Below are 23715 nucleotides of genomic sequence, written 5' to 3'. Positions count from 1 at the left end.
TTCTTTTAGCATTAATATAAATAGTGAATAACTAGTTAGTGATGTCGAATATCTGCTTTATCCTGTGAAGGTAAGAATGGGAAATTTTGCGAGGCTCTGCCGATTAGAATTTCTCATTCATCCTGAACAGGATAAAACAGATATCCGACATCACTAACTAGTTATTATTTTTATCCTGCAGACCATAAAAATTAATGGGAAAAGCTATTATTTCTGTTATTTCAGCTACATTGTACTATGATCTAGAGGACAAATGAGCAATTTTGTAAAGTAGCTATGCGTATGAGGTTATACAAGTGAGGAAATTCTGAAAATCTTGTTGAGCAGATTTTCTCATTCGGGCCTGATAAGGATAAAGCCAATATCCTACATCATTAACTAGTTATTATCTTTATCTTGCAGACCATAAAATGTAAGGGGAAAAGCTATTATTTCTGTTATTTCAGATATGTTGTATGATGAGCTAGAGGTCAAATGAGCGATTTTGTAATGTAGCTATGCATGTGAAGTCAACAGTCATATTCTGCTAGTATACGTTTATGACTGCTATATTCAGTCATTGTAATCCGCCGATAGCAACAGTGGTTGCAGCACAAATAGTGATTAATGTTGATAATGGAATCGGGATCCCATGGAACCTTTTCAATTCTAGGTGTTTTTATTTGTATTTTGAAGCACCATTAATTAGCTTTTTTGTTGTGATATTTTAAAACTGATAATTAAGTTGTTCTAGCAGCCCCATACTTGTAGGCTTATACAGTTTGCAGAAAATCCTTACTTGACAATGTTTTAATGAGTATACCCCTTTCTTTCTGGAAGTAGCAACCAAAACAAAATCCCAAAACAAACACTACATGGAATACAAAAACAAAAAAAGTATATACTGGTATAATCAATGACTCTCTTTCTGGATGTAGTGTGACAAACAAAACCAATGTGGAAACATTAAAAATGGTATATGCATTCTAATCTGTAAGTTTCTGTAGTCTTTCCCATCAGGGAACGTCTATTTCTTACTGTGGTGTGTACTACAACTTCTTTATTCCTGAGATAATTGTTTTTGCGAAACTGGACACAAAAATAGTGTTATTTTATTATTTCCAAAACACTTTTACTTTTTTCTTACAGCAATTAAATTGAAATTATTTTTAAAAAAAACAAAGTTCATGCAGAATGGGAAGGACTAGAGATGTATAATAACACTGACAGTGTGGACCCCCCCCCCCCCCCCCCCAAAACCCACTCCCCCCAAAAAACAACCAAAAAACAAACCTACATGGAAAATGTACTCGGTAGTACTGGTACATGTATATATATTGTTTTGAGCATTTAAGTTTCTTTCTGGATACAGTGTGATGAAAATGTAAACCACTTTGAACTGTACCTGGGCACTTGGATTTGCAGTCTTCTGTATTTCTGGTAACCTTGTGTGCATAACACAAAACAGAACACGGTTCACACTTCCCTTTCACGCCAACATGGGGATCAAAGTAGAAACCCTTGGAGCAGTCAGTTCTCGTCTTGCCAAGAGCCTGCTCCAGAAAACCTGACCAAATATATATACATGTATATACTATATATAGGTATGCATTTCATTTTGTATTAAAAATCTCCTGCTACTTACACTGACAAATATATCAATTAAATCCTGTGTCTGATTTCACTTTGAAAAGTCACAAGTTTTCTTTTTACAAGTAAAGAGAATGTCCCAAGTTTTCTGTCACTGTAATATTCAATTATGAAAACATTACATGTCTGATGAATTAATTTGTAGCTATATATCACAAATATAATATGTTCCTATAACTGTAAAACAAATTGCAAAAGAAAGAAAGAAAGAAATGTTTTATTTAACGACGCACTCAACACCGTTATATGGTGCAGTGTTTCCCCTAGGGGCCGGATGGACCCCGCACCGACCCCGTGAATTTCTTTACCAGGATCGTAAAAATTGTAACCATTAAAAAAAGGGACAAGTTCACTTCTGTGATTAATTCGCCGATATTATTAAAAAAATAATAATAATAAATAAAAAAAATGCTAGTAGTCCTAAATATACTAGTATTCCACAAATATGTACATTGTTAGAGCCCGGTGGTCAGTGAGGGGAAAACAAATAAACCATCATGATGATGATCAAATGAAAAACAAAAAAAATCAACCAACATGGATCAGGCCAAAAAAAAAAAATAGGTGTGTTTCCAATTGCATCCCCCCAAAAATTAGGGCAGGTACTGAGGTAGGTAGGTAGGTTTTTTTTTTTTTTTTTAAATTGAATACTATAATAATAATAATAATAATAATTAATATTATTATTATTTATCATCATTATCTTTGTTATTGTTGTCGTTGTTGTTGTAGTAGTAGTAGTAGTATTGGTATGCACCGTTTGTGCATTTCCTTAAATTAATGGGACATTTGTATTAATTTCTTGTTCTTAATTTAAATACTTTATGCAAACATTTGAGATGCATTAATAACAAGACCTGTTGATTTAAGTGAAGACGAGAATTAAGCTGAATTGATACAATTATATTTAATCGAAATAACCTGTACCAAGGCTATGTTCATACATTCGGTTACCTCCGTGACCGACCAAGCTGTTCGGTGGTAGCTAATCAGGGGAAGGAACTCTATTACAAAAGCTTTTTCATAATTTCTCGATGTTTTTCGGAAGGGAATTACATGTGCAAAATGTATCGTATAATAGTACGTAAACAATGTGCAAGGAAGGAAATACTCTTGTTTGGTGATGTTGTCCTCTTTTATTTTCACTTCTTTTTTTAATTTTTTTTTTTTTTCCATTTTTTTGTTCAGTTTAAGAGAAGAAAAAAATTAGGGTCGGGAGGGGGGGGTGGTAAAACTAGGGACGGTCAGTCGACCGGAAACACACCTGTTTTTTTGTTTGGCCTCATAATAATATTATGTAAATAGGAAAACGGATCTACAAGTCAAAACTTTCGATTTCCTTTCACATGCACCAGTTCACTAATGAATATATGGTCACCAGTAATCTATGCCGCATCCCTAAAATGAATATACCAACAGATGTAATGTTATTAAAGTCCAAGTTAACAAAATGTTGCAGTCATTTTAGTACAATTGACTGGTACCCAAACAGTTGTTACTCTTAACAGTGTAGGCGTAACAAAATAAACGGTGACCCGTCTCGTTAGATCAGGGATTGGTTTTTAAAAGGGGTATGCAGTCAAAACGGTCCCATGATGAAACGACCCTGAACATGTAAGTCGAAACGGCCAAAGAAAAAAGTTAAAACGGCCAAAGAAAATGGTCAAAACGGCCAAAGAAAAAGTCAAAACGGCCAAAAGAAATGGTCAGAATGGCCAATAGGTACTATCACGTTAAATTAATTCACATTAGTAATAATTAGTAATCTATAAAAACAACCAAAACAACGGAATCACTGGTAACAATTTATTAGCCTACACAACGCAATATACTATTGTAATTAAGACCACCAATTAACATTTTATTTAACAACACTGAATTCAATCACAGAAAGGGGTGGAGGGTTAGTGGACCATCTAGGTTTTCCGGATGAGTGCGTATCGTCGGAACGAGTTCCTAGTGGTGCTGCTCACCCGGGGTCCACAACGGGCATGTCCCCCATTTTACTAATATAATTAAGACCACCAATTGACCTTGTATTTGAAAAGAATTATAACAATTGAACATTATATTTTTGACGTTCATGCGATAATAAACACCAAAACCGTTTTAGCCTACACATTTATGTATGAACGGCAGTGTGTAAAACTGTTTTGGTGTTTATCATCGCATGAACGTCAGAAATATAACATTCAATTCTTAAATAATAATGAAAATAATGTACACACACAACAGCTCATTATAAGTTCATTATAAGTTCATTATAAGCTCAATGGGCTTTGAGGTAGGGTTGGGGTTTGCTTGGTGCAATCTCTTGTATAATGGCTCGGGAGATGTGTTTGGAATGGTTATAATAATAACTATTCATGTTTCTCCAAAACTTACCTGTACTTAAAATCTACATATTTACACAGATGTACTAGTACACTAACCACATATGTAGATTTTAAACTCTTTGTTTATTCAAACATAAATAAGACGCAGATAATATCCGTGTAGTGAGACCGTACTATAAAAACGGTCTTTGCACAGTTATCTTTCTTGACACTTGTGTAGATGAAATACATTTTTAAAGTATTATAACTAAGGCCGTCTTGACTTTTTTCAAGGGCCGTTATGACTTTTTCACTTTGGCCGTTTTGACTTTTGTTTAGGGCCATTTTGACTTTTTCACTTTGGCCGTTTTGACTTTTTTAGGGCCGTTTTGACCAATTATTGTTAAGGCCGTTTAGTACTGGGGCCGTTATGACTACGATCCTTAAAAGGTTGCACATCACCATATTGTTTTACGAACTTCCAATTTTTTATTTTTTTATTTTAATGAGTACCCCTTTCTTTCTGGAAGTAGCAACCAAAACAAAATCCCAAAACAAACACTACTTGAAATACAAAAAAACAAAAAAACACAGGTATATACTGGCATAATCAATGACTCTTTCTGGAAGTAGTGTGACAAACAAAACCAACGTGGAAACATTAAAAATGGTATATACATTCTAATCTGTAAATGTCTGTAGTCTTTCCCATCAGGGAACGTCTATTTCTTACTGTGGTGTGTACTACAACTTCTTTATTCCTGAGACAATTGGTTTTCGAAATTGGACACAAAAATAGTGTTATTTTGTTATTTCCAAAACACTTTTTTCTTACGGCAATTAAACTGGAATTTTTTTTTTTTTTAAAAACAAAGTGCATGCAGGATGGGAAGGACTAGAGATGTATAATGACAGTGTGGACCCCCCCCCACCCCTCCAAAACCCACTCCCCCCAAAAAACAACCTAAAAACAAACCTACACGGAAAAATGTACTCGTAGTACTGGTACATGTATATATATTGTTTTGAGCATTTAAGTTTCTTTCTGGTTACAGTGTGATGAAAATGTAAACCACTTTGAACTGTACCTGGGCACTTGGATTTGCAATCTTCTGTTTTTCTGGTAACCTTGTGTGCATAACACAAAACAGAACACGGTTCACACTTCCCTTTCACGCCAACATGGGGATCAAAGTAGAAACCCTTGGAGCAGTCAGTTCTCGTCTTGCCAAGAGCCTGCTCCAGAAAACCTGACCAAATATATATACATGTATATACTATATATAGGTATGCATTTTATTTTGTATTAAAAATCTCTTGCTACTTACACTGACAAATATATCAATTAAATCCTGTCTGATTTCACTTTAAAAGTCACAAGTTTTCTTTTTACACATAAAGAGAATGTCCCAAATTTTCTGTCATTGTAATAGTCAATTATGCAAACATTAAAAGTCTGATCAATTAATTTGTAGTTATTTATCACATATATGTTCCTATAACTGTAAAACAAATTGCAAAAGAAAGAAAGAAAGAAATGTTTTATTTAACGACGCACTCAACATGGTTATATGGTGAGTCGGATTATGGTGTCAGACATATGGTTAAGGATCACACAGATATTGATAGGAAACCCGCTGTCGCCACTTCATGGACTATTTTCGATTAGTAGCATGGGATCTTTTATATGCACCATCCCACAGGCAGGATAACACATACCATGGCCTTTTGTTATACCAGTTCTGATTTGTGGATCACTGGCTGAAACGATAAATAGCCCTAGACCGACTTCGCATCAAGCAAACATTTTACACTGGGCTATGTCCCGCCCCCAATTGCAAAACAAAGATGGCACTATACTAATAACTAGCTGTGCACCTTTAAAAATCAAAACGGGAGGGAGCTAGGGGACTTCTTTTTTTCTATCTGATAAAATTAATGACCAAGAATCGGGGAATTACCTGCACATTTGGTTTTGCACTGTTTTGTATTTCTGGTTATTGCGTGTCTGTGACATAACACTGAGCATGGCTCACACTTTCCTCGTCTTCCTATGTGTGGATCAAAGTAATAACCCTGGGGACAGCTGGGGACAGGTTGTCTCAGCACTGTCTGTCGATGGGGGGGGGGGGGGGGGGGGGGGGGGGGGGGGGAGAGGAGGATTTTTGCCCGAATTAAACAAAAGCTCGAATCTGGATAACAACATTTATTCATTTTAACATTACTGATAAACAACTATATAGCATTGAAAACAAATCACTAAACATTTTCACATGAATTACAACTAATATTTGATGTAGAATGATGGAAATACATGCTGAAAAGGTTTCAGGCCAGCTAATTTTGCCAGAATAGAGCTGTTGTTTTTGTCCAAATTTGAGGATTTGCTACAGCACATGGGGGGGGGGGGGGGGGGGGGGAATTTAGACCCCCAACACCCCTGCCTTGTATGCTTATGAACATAAACAAACATAAACAAAACATAAACATTAAAAGACAAACACTAACATATAAACACAAACATAAACAAAACACATAAACATAACAGTCGGTTGAGCACTCGCCTGAGGTGCTTGCATCACAGGATCGAACCACCTCAGTGGATCAGTTCAACTGATTGGGTGTTTTCTCATTCCAACCAGTGCACCACAACTGGTCAAATGCCATGGTATTTGCTTTTCTGTCTGTGAGAACATGCATATAAAAATCCCTTGCTGCTAATGAAAAAATCTAGTGGGTTTCCTCTGATGACTACGAGTCACCAAATGTTTGACATCCAATAGCAGATGATTAATTAACCAATATGCTCTAGTGGTGTTGTTAAAACAAAACAAACATTTTCTTTGAAAAGAATTAAATGATTGTTAATTTGAACAAACTTTTATTAGTCAAATATTAAATGTTGTAGCTACTTTGTACCAAAATTAGCAATTGGCTAATTTGGCAATGGATAGCACTGGGGTAGAAAGTTGGGGGATGGGCAAGGGGCCATGTCATATGTGCCCCCCCCCCCCCCCCCCCACCGACCCCCCCCCCCCCCCCCCATTTTGTAGCAGCAGTGATGGTTTGTATATATTTATACATGTATTTTTACGTGTGTGTGCCCCACACACTTTTTGGCACCTTCCTATGCCCATGGACAGGGTGAGTTATGTAATGTTTTGAGGTTCCACCAATTACCCATGCCTGCATTATGGATGGGAGTCAGTACTGGCATGCACACCCGGTACCCATGCATTATCAGTCTAGGATTGATCCTTATTGGGTGGGCCCATTAGGCTATTTCTCGTTCCAGCCAATGCACCACAAAGGCCATGGCATGTGCTATCCTGCCTGTGAGATGGTGCATATAAAATATCCCACCGGCCTCGATGGTGTCATGGTTAAGCCATCAGACATAAGGCTGGTAGGTACAGGGTTCACAGACTGCTACTGGCTCCCACCCAGAGCAAGTTTTAACGACTCAATGGCCACTACACCCTTTTCTCTCTCACTAACCACTAACTCACTGTCCTGGACAGACAGCCCAGCTAGCTGTGTGTGCCCAGGACAGCGTGCTTGAACCTTAATTGGATAGAAACACGAAAATATGTTAAAAAAGAAAGAAAATATCTGTTGCTAATAACTGAAAAATGTAGATGTCCTCTCTAAGACTTCTAGTCAAAAATTACCAAATGATTGATATCTATTAGTGGATGATTAATAAAACAATGTGCTCTAGTGGTGTCGTTTAACTTTTTTTAACCATGTGACTGATGGGTTTCATAAGATTACAGCAAAGGATGCATAACCTTCATAGTTGGGGAGCAGTGCCCCCTATCTTGACGTTAATCTTGATGAACTAATCCCACCCCTACCCTGGATTCGCACCTGATATTCCTTTCTTTCACTTTGCATTCGGATAAGCATTGTTTCGGCAAAGATTGGTTTACTCCGGTAAAGATCCGTAAAACGTATTTTCGAAATAACTCATCTAGACTACAAGACTTCTCGTGTGCACTTGAATGAGAAATGCAATCCCTTGGCTTTAGCGAATGTTTTATTCGAACCTCAGAAGACAACATTTTAAAATGTGAAAATCATTACTTTTAGTAGACAATGTTCAAAATTTATTCTTCCAATATTCTGGAAGTTTGACACTGAAACCTACAGCCTGCTAAATCATTTATTTATTATTATTATTTCATTCGCCCCACCCTGTAACTAATTTTAGTACATGTATTTAAATGCAAACCCAAAACCCATAATCGTACGCTAACCCCTTGAGTGTTAACATAAGTGTTGAACTAAAATTTGAAATATCAAAACACTTTACCTGGACAATTCGTGTTACACTCGTCTAGCTGGTATTGGTCTGCAGGATAATAGCATATATTAGCACAGTCGTCGCATTCTCTCATTCGTGAATTATAATAAAATCCATGCTTGCATAGTGAAACCGAAAATGTCTGCGAAATATTCAAACAAGTGAGAACCGCTAACATTAGAGTCACAATATGCATTTTTAAACAACTCAATCGTGTTTTCAGCTATCCAAAATAAACATTTTTGAAAGTAAAACAATAGACCTATAACTAAAGTAAGTTGCTTAGTAAGTAATAGTAAAAATATTATGATAGGCCTATCTTAGTATCTACATTCATAAAACGAATTTTCCCTACGTCTGCAATACGTTGTTTACAAGTGAATGAACTAGACATGTCGGCACTCCTGTATTGTAAGTGTGATGTAATATCACCCCACCGCATCACGCGAACTCGAATGTTCTAGAAGTTCGTCATGTCTAATAATAGATCAGTGTAAACAGAAAGAAAGAAAGAAAGAAATGTTTTATTTAACGACGCACTCAACACATTTTATTTACGGTTATATGGCGTCAGACATATAGTTAAGGACCACACATATTTTGAGAGGAAACCCGCTGTCGCCACTACATGGGCTACTCTTTCCGATTAGCAGCAAGGGATCTTTTATTTGCGCTTCCCACAGGCAGGATAGCACAAACCATGACCTTTGTTGAACCAGTTATGGATCACTGGTCGGTGCAAGTGGTTTACACCTACCCATTGAGCCTTGCGGAGCACTCACTCAGGGTTTGGAGTCTGTATCTGGATTTAAAAAAAACATGCCTCGACTGGGATCCGAACCCAGTACCTACCAGCTTGTAGACCGATGGACTAACCACGACGCCACCGATGCCGTTTTTTTTTTTATAAAGGAAGTCCCTAGTCTGGGGGCCTCTCTGGCAGAGGGGGGGGGAGGGGCCGGGGCAATTGCCCCCTTTGCCCCCCTTATAAATATGGCACTGCTGTGTAGTGTAGTGTGTGTGTGTGTGTGTGTGTGTGTAACCTTCTGGTCCGACACTAGTAAATTTGTAAATTGATTGTTAACCTTGACTACTCCACTCATGTTTTATTTAAAATAGACATCACGGTTAATGGGCTATAACCATGATAAACAATATATATATACTCTTCAAAAGAAGAAACGCAAAACCACATTGTCGTAACATTTGGAGAATTGATTTAATTATTGAATGGTGAGTCCGATAATTACCAAATGTTGCAGGATTGTTCACAATTCACTCTAGTCCATTGTGAGTAAGTGATAGGACACACCACCAAGGTCAAGGTCATCTGGAGTCAATACCGGGTGTGGCCTCCGCGTGTGTTGACAACTGCCTGGCACCGCCTGCCCATTGAAGCAACCAGAGTACGGATGACGTCCCGGGGGATGGTGGCCCACTCGGCCTGCAAGGCTGCTGCCAGCTCGGGCAGGGTCTGGGGCTGTGGTTGTCGCTGTCGGAGGCGTCGGTCCAACTCGTCCCATAGATGCTCAATTGGGTTCAAATCCGGTGATATCGATGGCCAAGGAAGGACATTAATGTTGTTGTTCTGTAGGAAAGCCGTTGTGAGACGTGCTGTGTGAGGCCTGGCGTTGTCATGTTGGAACACTGCGTTGGCGTTGGCCATAACTGGAACGATGTGTGGCCGGAGGATCTGGTCAATGTAGCCCTGTGCATTCAGGTTGCCCTGCACGTGGACCAGGTCAGTTCTGCCAGTGTGTGAGATGGCTGCCCACACCATGACACTACCCCCGCCGAATCTGTCCACTTCCTGCACGCAGTTTGCCGCATAACGTTCACCACGACGCCTATACATGCGACATCTTCCATCATGACGTCGGAGCAGAAATCGGGACTCGTCACTGAACCACACCTGTCTCCATCGCAGTTGAGGCCATTGTCGATGAATCTGGCACCACTGCAGTCGGAGTCGACGGTGTTGTGGTGTTAAGATGACACCTCGAACTGGACGTCTGGCACGAATTCCTACCTCACGTAGGCGGTTCCGTACGGTCTGGTCGGATATCCTGCGCAAACCTGGTATTGCTGCGGCTGTGGAGGTGGCAGTAGTCAATCGTTCCCGAAGGTGGCGTACCCGGATGTAGCGGTCCTGCCCGGGGGTAGTGACCCGTGGTCGACCGGATCTAGGGAGGTCACGTGTTGATCCATGTTGCTGGTAACGGTCCCACAGTCTGGAGATGGTGCTTGGGGACACATGGAATGCCCTGGCAACGGCCGTTCTGGATTCGCCTGCGTCTAGTCGGCCGATGGCATTGTTTCTCTGCGGTTCACTGAGACGTGGCATGTCCTGGATTGTCAACTGTCGGCCAGATACAGAGGCCAGGCAAGCGAACACCCTGCACTTTTATACTGTCGGTGTTCATGTTTCACGTGCAGACAACGCACGTGCAGTGGTGACATGGTTTGCACGTGGCTGCGTTTTTGCGAATATTCACATTTTGGAACTTTATTGTACAGTAGCTGCGTTTTATCGAATGTAACCGTGGGAATGTGTTTGGGACATGCAATGACCTTATATTCACAAAGCATGAACCGGTAGGAAACATAAAATCGGAGTTATAACCCATTTGTACCCTTTTGCGTTTCTTTTTTTGAAGAGTATATATTTGTATGATATGTTGAGCCAACCTTAATTATAGTAACTATGGTAATCGGAACTTAATCAACGTAGGAAGGGAGGCAACTTTGGGATGATTGATGACGTGGCGAAACACGTGACCAACGCTTGTACGTGTCCACCATTAAAGAGACATTCCTAAGTTTGCTGCAATGTTTTAAGATGTTATCGACTAATAAAATATTTCTACGATTAAACTTATATATTAAATATATTTTCTTGTTTAGAATATTAGTGGCTGTATATTAAACGTGTTTCTGATCGTTCTAATATTGATAACTAGGTTAATTTTCATTATATTTTATACGTACGAAATTATTTGAAAACAAAATCCAGTTTGGGCTTCTTACAAATATTAAGACGACCAGAAACACATTGAATATACAGACACTAATATTCTAAACAAGAAAATATATTTAATATGTAAGTTTAATCGTAGAAATATTTTATTATTCGGAAACATTTTACAATGCAGCAAACTCGGGAATGTCCCTTTAAAAGATCAACAACTGACATTGCCTACTCTTCTCTTTCTAAGTAATTGTGGTAATTTCTTTTTAATACCAAATTATATGATTATTAATCTACGTTTCCGAAGTATTCAGGAACCCGAAATAATTAAAAGAAAGAAAAAAATGTTTTATTTAACGACGCACTCAACACATTTTAGTTACAGTTATATGGCGTCAGACATATGGTTAAGGACCACACAGATTTTGAGAGGAAACCCGCTGTCGCCACTTAATGGGCTACTCTTTCCTATTAGCAGCAAGGGATCTTTTATTTGCGTTTCGCACAGGCATGATAGCACAAACCATGGCCTTTGTTGAACCAGTTATGGATCACTGGTCAGTGCAAGTAGTTTACACCTATCGTCAACGTCCCTAACTGCGTTATGCTTCAAATTCCGTTCACTTTGTTTTCTCGTGCACGGTTCGCGCAATCGGCATCCGATTTGTTGTCATCGGCATGTCGTTCATTTATGAGGTTTTTCTTCACAGTTCAGGAACATTTTTTATAAACAATAAAGTTGAGAAAAGTAAGTATCTAAATACAAAACTTTACAAACCCCTAAAACCATTAATTTTACTAAGTCGTTTTTGTTTATTCCTTAAAATTACCGATATCGGGTCCACATGACTCGTAGAAATTGACTTAAAATGGATAAAGATGAATTAACATTCAGTGCGTGTCACATGACCTCACACGTGCCAGGTCAACAAGGCCAAAGAATTTAATTTTTCGATTTTTAAGACCCCTGTTAGAATTTGTTTTCAATTATTATATTCGATCTGCAAAAGGTATGCTACATTTTTGTGCCTCTATTATAGTTGTCACGGGGATCCTACAATACCCGTAACTGGATGAAACACGATTATCCAAATATCTCTCCTAACTGTATATCTATTAGATCTCTCTGTATCGAGCAGTATTACCCGCTTGTGGCTCGTCTAGGTATGATCAGAGATAAGATCTTATATAAAGTATATATAATATAGCACGTTTAGTTCACTAGAAAACACAACAAAAACACAATACACTTTGGAATCTGTATTAACCTACGCTGACAAATGTACAGCCGCAGTAGTTAATTAACAACAATAAATAATAACAACCCAGAACTGATCACTTAGTTAGTTAATCTCTAGGTGTCTAGTTTACACAATATGCTAATCACTTCACCGTGACACAACACCCACACGTGTGATAATTGAGAAACGCTTCCAGGAACTTAATTAATAAAGGAATTACAACTCTATTCCTAACTGGTTAATTTTTAATTAACCCTTACTACTCGTTCAGTAACGTGTGATAATTGAGAAACGCTTCCAGGAGAACTTAATTAATAAAGGAATTACAACTCTATTCCTAACTAGTTAATTTTTAATTAACCCGTAACTACTCATTCAGTAACCTTGTAACACAGAATTAATACTGGTACCTATCACAATAAAGGCAATAACCTACAGTTTACCTAGGTCCTCTAGGATGACTGGCTAAGCTTTATATATATATATATATATATATATATATATATATCAGAACGGTGAGCCTACAGTATACTGCGTCAGATGACCGGCAGCACCGTCTAAATAATATTGGTACAATACAGTATTAAAATATTTAAAGTCACATCAATCACATCAAGGTTATACACAGAGCAGAAATAAAATTATTTACCAGTCCGGACGGACAGCGTTCCCTGGGAGCCTTCCTATGGTTCTCCCCGATATATCTAAAATCCTAGCTATTTATTCAAAACTCTGAGACAGCGAATATCGCCTGGGGGCACAACGCGGTACCTCACCTATCATCTGATATTTCCACCTCTCCCAGAGTCAGTATATTTTTTTAGATCGCCAGAAATCACGGTTGTAAAAACCGCACTCGCGTAGGTATTACGTAACTACTGGCCACACCGGCTGGGTGTGTATTAGGCGACCGTCGCGCAAAGGTATCACGTAACAAGTTGCCCACCTGGGCCCAAGTGCACATTGGAACTGCACATCGCCCTCTAAAACAATTAATATCGCCACAGGCGAAAAGAAATTAAGAGCATGTACCGTCACAATAGTGAATAGTATTCATAATCCATTCATAACAGTTGTAAATAATTTTGAGTATATAAATTGTGTTAATTTAGAATAATTTCATTTAAAAAGTTATATTTTACAAACTATTCGCAGGTATGAACGTAATGCCTATCAGTATTGACATCAAGTGTGAGCGATGTGTGTTGATAAAACGCGGACCGGACCAGAACGCTTGACAAATTGAATTTTTCCTTTTAAAAAAATAATAAATTAAGTGTTCGGCAACTGTGCATAATTAAGAAACATATATTTTTTCATGTGGTTGCCTTAAAAATGGAAAATGACGAACCGCACATGCGCAGTTAGAAACGTCGCACCCTTTCCTGTTCACCCGAGGGTGTTTAACTTTTATTTATTAGAATGGATTTATTTTACGTCCAAATTGTTGAATTTTTACGTTACTTGAATGCAATTTATTTTGTTTCACGTATTGTAGCTGAAAAATGTAGAATAGTATTTCCGTAAATATCGTATTCGTGTTTTTGTCGTTAGGTGAACGCAGTTTGGGACGTCGATGGTAGTGAGGCTACCTGTCACGGGGATTCTATAATTCCCGTAACTGAATAAAACACGATTATCAAAATATCTCTCCTAACTGTATATCTATTAGATCTCTCTGTAACAGGCTGTTAAACCCTAGTATGGCTCGTCTCTAAGTATGATCAGAGATACGATCTTATATAAAGTATATATATTTATAGCACGTTTAGCTCACTAGAAACACAACAAAAACACAATACACTTTGGAATCTGTATTAATCTACGCTGACAAAAGTACAGCCGTAGTAGTTAATTAATAACAGCAATAATAACAACCCAGAACTGATCACTTAATTAGTTAATCTCTAGGTGTCTAGTTACACAATATGCGAATCACTACACCGTTACACCACACCCACACGTGTGATAATTGAGAAACGCTTCCAGGAGAAGTTAATTAATAAAGGAATTACAACACCATTCCTAACTGGTTAATTTTTAATTAACCCTTACTACTCGTTAGTAACATGTGATAATTTAGGAACGCTTCCAGGGGAACTTAATTAATAAAGGAATTACAGCTCTATTCCTAACGGGTTAATTTTTAATTAACCCTAACTACTCATTCAGTAACCTTGTAACACAGAATTAATACTTATCACAATAAAGACAATAACCTACAGTTTACCTAGGTCGTCTAGGATGACTGGCTAAGCTTTATATTACCAAATACTCGTATAATGTTAGAACAAAAAGTCAACGATTTACTTCGTCAGATGACCGAAGACACTGTCTAAAGAATATTGGTATAATACAGTATTAAAATATTTAAAGTCACATCAATCACATCAAGGTTATACACAGAGCAGAAATGATATTTACCAAAGTCCAAACGGACTAACGTTCCCTCGGAGCCTTCCTAATTCGTTCTCCTCGATATCTCTAAATCCTAGCTATTTATTCCAAAATCAGAATTGGCCTGGGGGTATAAGGCGGTACCTCACGTATCATCTCATATTCTACCTCTACTAGAGTCGGTATATTTCTCTCTGATCGTCAGTCTGGCTGTCGCCAACCGCGAGCAATCTCCTGGCCATAAACAGCACTATCGGAGATATTACGTAACTACTAGCCACATGGCTCCGCACCTGGCTGGGTGTGTATTAGGCGTACCGATCGAGGACCGTCGCGCAGAAGTATTACGTAACAAGTTGCCCACCTGCGCTAAGTGCATGTGGAACTGCACACGGCCCTCTAACACAATTAAAATCGCCACAGGCGAAACAAATTTAAGAGCATGTACCGTCACACACCCCCACCTCAAAAAGGATATTTCCTCTACTCTAGGAATACGGAAATATACTACATTAAAACAAAAAAGGTGCGTTAACCGACGCATACGGGCATTTATAACACATGTAATAATAAGGTGACTACCAGTAATCACACTGAGTCTCTGAGTCCCTGGTATACAAATAAAATATATCAAAACAAAACAGAAATCAGGAATGTCAACACATTATCATAACGTTCAACTTCGGGACAGGGCATCAGCGATTACATTGGATGTGCCCTTGATATGTCCAATGGTAATTGGGTATTCTTGCTGAAGAAGACTCCATCTCAAAACTCTCTGGTTGGAGGCTTTCATTAGGATGGTCCAGTCCGTCTTCGTCTTCTGGGAACAGCACAGCTCCAGCACCCACGTCACTGGCACCCACAGCTAGCTTGAACGGCATTCGGTAGTCTCGTGCTGCCATCACGGGAGACGAGTAGCGCATCTGCTTGATACGGTTGAATGACTTCTCGCCTTCACCTGACCAATGGAACTTCGTTTCCTTCCTTTTCAGCGTCGCACGTTTTCCCGGTTTTCTCCGATAGGCATGATGTCGAATCGGTGTAGCGTTGGGTTCCAAGCGCACATCTTGGCTTAAGGTATTGGTAACCGTCTCTTGTTTCAACGTAGTCAACTTTGCTCGCTGGGGGTTCAAGTCTGCTAGAATCTGGCCGTTGGCCAACTTGATCTCCGCAGTCTTGACGTCATCACAGGAAATTGAGTGTCTCTCAATTTGGACCGGTCTCTCTGGAACTATCGGCAGTCTGTCAAAATAACCTTTTAGCAAATTGATGTGACAATACCTACGTTTCCTAACCCTATCAGGAGTATTTATCACATACCCTGTCTCATTAACCCGTTTGCGCACAACATAGGGCCCGAAATACCTGTTCTGCAATGAACCCCGTTTAATGGGAAGGTACAGCAGCACCTTATCCCCTGGTTTAAATTCCCGACTCCTAGCCTTCCTATCAAACACTGATTTTATTTTGCTCTGAGCATGGCTCAGTTGCTTCCTAGCTAGTTCGGTCGCCGGCAACCTCCTATCCCTAACTCTTTTATTCATCAATACTCTCTCAGTTAACAATGTAGTGCGAACTGCCAACAATTTTGGATCAGCCCCCTGCTCTAGAATTAACTCTTGTCTATTACAAGGTAAATCCCCTCTATCAAACACAACTGGTTCAATTCCCCTCTGCGGGAGATCAACAGGTTCCACCACATTTAATTTGTCAGTTGACTTATCTACCATTTTACTGATAACCTCATCCACTCCAATTTCATGGCTCACACACGTATCAGACAAATCACAAATATCCTCTGCGTCTTGTGCTAACCTACTGGCCATAGCCCTAGTCTTTACACACGCAGGATATTTAATCTCATCAACCTCACACTCTTCTATTGGTAACGTGCTGTCTTTAATTAACAGTTGGTCACATTTCGGCTTACAACACTGACTAGTCAAATCATTTCCCAACAAAACTCCTATGTTTTCAACGGGCAAGTCCTTCACAACCCCCATAATGACTGGTCCCGTCACAAACTTTGAACACAAGAAAACGTTATGTAATCGAACAACCCTTTTTTCTCCAGTAACCGAGGTTAAGGCCAAACTACGTCCTATGTCTGAATTTTCAATACCAGCTAAACACTCTTGCGTGATCAAACTCTGACTACACCCGGTATCTCTATAAATTGATATAGCCTTAGGACTCAATTCTTGTTTCACATCACAAACCATACCAGTGGACACATACGGGTTTACTTTCTCTGCCATGGGACTAACCATTAACTCACTCGCTAACGGAGCTGACCTCACTAAACCGACCACTTGCGCATTATCGCGTTTCCTTTTAAAACAGTCCCCGATAAGATGGTTATCCTTTTTACAGTAACTGCAATGTGGACGAAAAGTTCGTGCATTGGCTGATAATGCAGGTCTATCCTTACTTTGCCCACCAGGTGCATTCCTTGCCTGACTAGCTGACCAGCTAGATGACTCTCCCCGATAGTTACTTTCCCGGGAAAAACCTGGCTGAAATTTCTTCTTATCACCCTGTTGTAAAGAGCTACCCTGTACTGCCTAAGCTTTGTGTATTAACACGTAATCATCTGCCACTATGCCTGCCTCCTCTATCCTCTTGACATCACGATCCTCTAAATGAATACGTAAGCTAACTGGTAATCCATTTTTAATGTCCTGTAAGATCAACAACTCCCGTAACTCGGTATATGACTCTACCTGATGAGAAACAACCCATTTATCAAACATCCCTGCCTTCTTAGCCACAAACTCACTATAAGACTGACCCTGCGTTTTTCTCAACTCGCTATACCGTAAACGATAATCCTCAGGACGTAATTCATACGCCCTCAACACTGCCGTCTTAACTAGGTCGTACTGACTTGCTCGCTCATCACTCATTGAATTATAAGCTATACTAGCCTTCCCCTTAAACTTAGACACGGCTAACAATGTCCACTTAGACTGCGGCCAATTTAGCTGCTTAGCGGCCCGTTCAAAAAGTTAAAAGAACATGTCTACCTCCTGATCGTCAAATACAGGCACTGATCTATAAGCCTCCGACATGTTAAACCCATTTCCGGCTTCTCGTCTGACTTCTTCAGTATTCAGCTTTAACTCATGTTCCACTTTTAATTTTTCTAACTGGAATTCTCTATTCCTTTCTTCTTTCTCTCTATCCCTATCTTCTCTTTCTCTCTCTCTCTCTCCCTCTCCTCTCTCTCTCTCTCTCTCTCTCTCTCTCTCTCTCTCTCTCTCTCTCTCTCTCTCTCTCTCTCTCTCTCTCTATCCCTATGTCTATCTTCTCTATGTCTATCTTCTCTATCTCTCTCTCTATCTCTCTCTCTCTCTTCTCTTTCGTACTCAAGCTTTTTAAAAGCTAACTGTTGTTCCATACTCAAGTCACTTATCTCTATCTCTGGAACAATCTCACTGTCTTCCATAACAGGACTATCACCAAAAACTTCCTGGATAATAATTGTCCTTATATCTCCTAAGGTTTTAGCTGATGTTAAATCAATTTCTCGCTCACCCGCGATTTCAACTAACTCGGCCTTACGTGCTCGCTTAATCTCCACTAGACTGAGCGTAGGCCTATCCAGCAAATTCTTATCCATGTTTAGATATGACGCACTTATTATTAATTAATTTTCTAGTGAACAACGTGCTACTTCTGGTTAATTTGTAAAACTAATTTATAAAGCCCCCATTTACAAACAATACTTTTTTAAATATGCATGTCCCGTTTCAGATCCCGGACGAGCCCCCAATTTTCTACTCCTGTCACGGGGATTCTATAATTCCCGTAACTGAATAAAACACGATTATCAAAATATCTCTCCTAACTATATATCTATTAGATCTCTCTGTAACAGGCTGTTAAACCCTAGTATGGCTCGTCTCTAGGTATGATCAGAGATACGATCTTATATAAAGTATATATATTTATAGCACGTTTAGCTCACTAGAAACACAACAAAAACACAATACACTTTGGAATCTGTATTAATCTACGCTGACAAAAGTACAGCCGTAGTAGTTAATTAATAACAGCAATAATAACAACCCAGAACTGATCACTTAATTAGTTAATCTCTAGGTGTCTAGTTACACAATATACGAATCACTACACCGTTACACCACACCCACACGTGTGATAATTGAGAAACGCTTCCAGGAGAAGTTAATTAATAAAGGAATTACAACACCATTCCTAACTGGTTAATTTTTAATTAACCCTTACTACTCGTTAGTAACGTGTGATAATTTAGGAACGCTTCCAGGGGAACTTAATTAATAAAGGAATTACAGCTCTATTCCTAACGGGTTAATTTTTAATTAACCCTAACTACTCATTCAGTAACCTTGTAACACAGAATTAATACTTATCACAATAAAGACAATAACCTACAGTTTACCTAGGTCGTCTAGGATGACTGGCTAAGCTTTATATTACCAAATACTCGTATAATGTTAGAACAAAAAGTCTACGATTTACTTCGTCAGATGACCGAAGACACTGTCTAAAGAATATTGGTATAATACAGTATTAAAATATTTAAAGTCACATCAATCACATCAAGGTTATACACAGAGCAGAAATGATATTTACCAAAGTCCAAACGGACTAACGTTCCCTCGGAGCCTTCCTAATTCGTTCTCCTCGATATCTCTAAATCCTAGCTATTTATTCCAAAATCAGAATTGGCCTGGGGGTATAAGGCGGTACCTCACGTATCATCTCATATTCTACCTCTACTAGAGTCGGTATATTTCTCTCTGATCGTCAGTCTGGCTGTCGCCAGCCGCGAGCAATCTCCTGGCCATAAACAGCACTATCGGAGATATTACGTAACTACTAGCCACATGGCCTACGCACCTGGCTGGGCGTGTATTAGGCGTACCGATCGAGGACCGTCGCGCAGAAGTATTACGTAACAAGTTGCCCACCTGCGCTAAGTGCATGTGGAACTGCACACGGCCCTCTAACACAATTAAAATCGCCACAGGCGAAACAAATTTAAGAGCATGTACCTTCACACTACCCATTGAGCCTTGCGGAGCACTCACTCAGGGTTTGGAGTCGGTATCTGGATTAAAAATTCCATGTCTCGACTGGGATCCGAACCCAGTACCTACCAGCCTGTTGACCGATGGCCTAAACACGATGCCACCGAGGCCAGTACCGAAATAATTACTAATCTGGTTATGTTAAAGTGATTTTAAGTGTATTTGTGTGTTGATTAGAAGAGAGTGAAGCGAAAAATCACCACTGTGGAATCCGAAAAGTTTACCGTTGATTTTTGTGTGTATTGATAATGTTATAGATAAAATATAATGCACATTAGTCACAAAAGGCTAACACTAGGAATAAGGCAGTGTTGTATTAGAGCAGTTTATCTGAAAAATCAGATTGAAAGTGGTTATTAGTGCAAAAATGGTAATTACCCATAATGCATTAAAGGCGCTCTGTCACGGATGGTTGACCTAATTAATGACCTAACAAAGTATTATCTTAAAGGAAACATGTCACGAGACCATATTATAGCTCATTTTAAAAGCAAAATGATGTAAAAATAATATACAAATAACTTTATAACAATAAAATACGCGTAGTTAACTTAAAATGAAAAAATTACGCCAGTCAGTATCAAAGTACGATTTATGCATATTTATTCGTGAGCGTTCGGAAAAAAAGGGAAGTGACGTCAGAGCCGCTGTACTCTTCCATTGTGGTTAACTGTTTATATATGGAGTAAGGGCCTTACGATCTTTTCAGTCCAGCAGTGCCGTACTGCGCGGTCTTTGGGTGTAAAAATAAACAGTTTAAACGATCGGGATGGTCTTTTTATGGGTTTCCAAAGGATTGTATCCGAAGAAAGACGCGTGTATTTTATCGCAAAACAAAAGATTGGACACCAACACCGCAAAGTAGGCCCTACTTTGGTGTCCGCCAATTTTAGTATTTACAGCCCGGAGCCCGAACGTTACCCAGAGACAAAAACAGTACTCGGTTGCGAATGCCGAGGTGTACATTGTACATATTTGGCACAAAGATACACCTCAGCATGATATATTTATATATACTCTTCAAAAGAAGAAACGCAAAACCCCTAGTCCGATAATTACCAAATGTTGCAGGATTGTTCACAATTCACTCTAGTCCATTGTGAGTGATAGGACACACCACCAAGGTCAACGTCATCTGGAGTCAATACCGGGTGTGGCCTCCGCGTGTGTTGACAACTGCCTGGCACCGCCTGCCCATTGAAGCAACCAGAGTACGGATGACGTCCCGGGGGATGGTGGCCCACTCGGCCTGCAAGGCTGCTGCCAGCTCGGGCAGGGTCTGGGGCTGTGGTTGTCGCTGTCGGAGGCGTCAGTCCAACTCGTCCCATAGATGCTCAATTGGGTTCAAATCCGGTGATATCGATGGCCAAGGAAGGACATTAATGTTGTTGTTCTGTAGGAAAGCCGTTGTGAGACGTGCTGTGTGAGGCCTGGCGTTGTCATGTTGGAACACTGCGTTGGCGTTGGCCATAACTGGAACGATGTGTGGCCGGAGGATCTGGTCAATGTAGCCCTGTGCATTCAGGTTGCCCTGCACGTGGACCAGGTCAGTTCTGCCAGTGTGTGAGATGGCTGCCCACACCATGACACTACCCCCCGCCGAATCTGTCCACTTCCTGCACGCAGTTTGCCGCATAACGTTCACCACGACGCCTATACATGCGACATCTTCCATCATGACGTCGGAGCAGAAATCGGGACTCGTCACTGAACCACACCTGTCTCCATCGCAGTTGAGGCCATTGTCGATGAATCTGGCACCACTGCAGTCGGAGTCGACGGTGTTGTGGTGTTAAGATGACACCTCGAACTGGACGTCTGGCACGAATTCCTACCTCACGTAGGCGGTTCCGTACGGTCTAGTCGGATATCCTGCGCAAACCTGGTATTGCTGCGGCTGTGGAGGTGGCAGTAGTCAATCGTTCCCGAAGGTGGCGTACCCGGATGTAGCGGTCCTGCCCGGGGGTAGTGACCCGTGGTCGACCGGATCTAGGGAGGTCACGTGTTGATCCATGTTGCTGGTAACGGTCCCACAGTCTGGAGATGGTGCTTGGGGACACATGGAATGCCCTGGCAACGGCCGTTCTGGATTCGCCTGCGTCTAGTCGGCCGATGGCATTGTTTCTCTGCGGTTCACTGAGACGTGGCATGTCCTGGATTGTCAACTGTCGGCCAGATACAGAGGCCAGGCAAGCGAACACCCTGCACTTTTATACTGTCGGTGTTCATGTTGCACGTGCAGACAACGCACGTGCAGTGGTGACATGGTTTGCACGTGGCTGCGTTTTTGCGAATATTCACATTTTGCAACTTTATTGTACAGTAGCTGCGTTTTATCGAATGTAACCGTGGGAATGTGTTTGGGACATGCAATGACCTTATATTCACAAAGCATGAACCGGTAGGAAACATAAAATCGGAGTTATAACCCATTTGTACCCTTTTGCGTTTCTTTTTTTTGAAGAGTATATATTTGTATGATATGTTGAGCCAACCTTAATTATAGTAACTATGGTAATCGGAACTTAATCAACGTAGGAAGGGAGGCAACTTTGGGATGATTGATGACGTGGCGAAACACGTGACCAACGCTTGTACGTGTCCACCATTAAAGAGACATTCCTAAGTTTGCTGCAATGTTTTAAGATGTTATCGACTAATAAAATATTTCTACGATTAAACTTATATATTAAATATATTTTCTTGTTTAGAATATTAGTGGCTGTATATTAAACGTGTTTCTGATCGTTCTAATATTGATAACTAGGTTAATTTTCATTATATTTTATACGTACGAAATTATTTGAAAACAAAATCCAGTTTGGGCTTCTTACAAATATTAAGACGACCAGAAACACATTGAATATACAGACACTAATATTCTAAACAAGAAAATATATTTAATATGTAAGTTTAATCGTAGAAATATTTTATTATTCGGAAACATTTTACAATGCAGCAAACTCGGGAATGTCCCTTTAAAAGATCAACAACTGACATTGCCTACTCTTCTCTTTCTAAGTAATTGTGGTAATTTCTTTTAATACCAAATTATATGATTATTAATCTACGTTTCCGAAGTATTCAGGAACCCGAAATAATTAAAAGAAAGAAAAAAAATGTTTTATTTAACGACGCACTCAACACATTTTAGTTACAGTTATATGGCGTCAGACATATGGTTAAGGACCACACAGATTTTGAGAGGAAACCCGCTGTCGCCACTTAATGGGCTACTCTTTCCTATTAGCAGCAAGGGATCTTTTATTTGCGTTTCGCACAGGCATGATAGCACAAACCATGGCCTTTGTTGAACCAGTTATGGATCACTGGTCAGTGCAAGTAGTTTACACCTATCGTCAACGTCCCTAACTGCGTTATGCTTCAAATTCCGTTCACTTTGTTTTCTCGTGCACGGTTCGCGCAATCGGCATCCGATTTGTTGTCATCGGCATGTCGTTCATTTATGAGGTTTTTCTTCACAGTTCAGGAACATTTTTTATAAACAATAAAGTTGAGAAAAGTAAGTATCTAAATACAAAACTTTACAAACCCCTAAAACCATTAATTTTACTAAGTCGTTTTTGTTTATTCCTTAAAATTACCGATATCGGGTCCACATGACTCGTAGAAATTGACTTAAAAATGGATAAAGATGAATTAACATTCAGTGCGTGTCACATGACCTCACACGTGCCAGGTCAACAAGGCCAAAGAATTTAATTTTTCGATTTTTAAGACCCCTGTTAGAATTTTGTTTTCAATTATTATATTCGATCTG

The 23715-nt window shown here is 39.7% G+C and overlaps 1 protein-coding gene across 1 annotated transcript in view; it reads right to left on the bottom strand.

Annotated features, from left to right (window-relative positions):
- LOC121379584 (laminin subunit alpha-like) overlaps positions 1 to 23715 on the bottom strand; it is a 57932-nt gene that overhangs the window by 9063 nt on the left and 25154 nt on the right. Inside the window, exons 4-5 of the mRNA XM_041508232.1 lie at positions 5033 to 5194; positions 1385 to 1546 (exon numbers count right to left, since the gene is read on the bottom strand). Coding sequence (XP_041364166.1) covers positions 1385 to 1546; positions 5033 to 5194 — 324 coding nt within the window. The remainder of the gene's footprint in view (positions 1 to 1384; positions 1547 to 5032; positions 5195 to 23715) is intronic.

Source organism: Gigantopelta aegis, chromosome 8 (assembly GCF_016097555.1).
Source record: "Gigantopelta aegis isolate Gae_Host chromosome 8, Gae_host_genome, whole genome shotgun sequence".
NCBI lineage: Eukaryota > Metazoa > Mollusca > Gastropoda > Neomphalida > Peltospiridae > Gigantopelta > Gigantopelta aegis.
The sequence above is the reverse complement of the archived record's forward strand: the minus strand, read 5'-3'. Positions and strand labels throughout refer to the sequence as shown.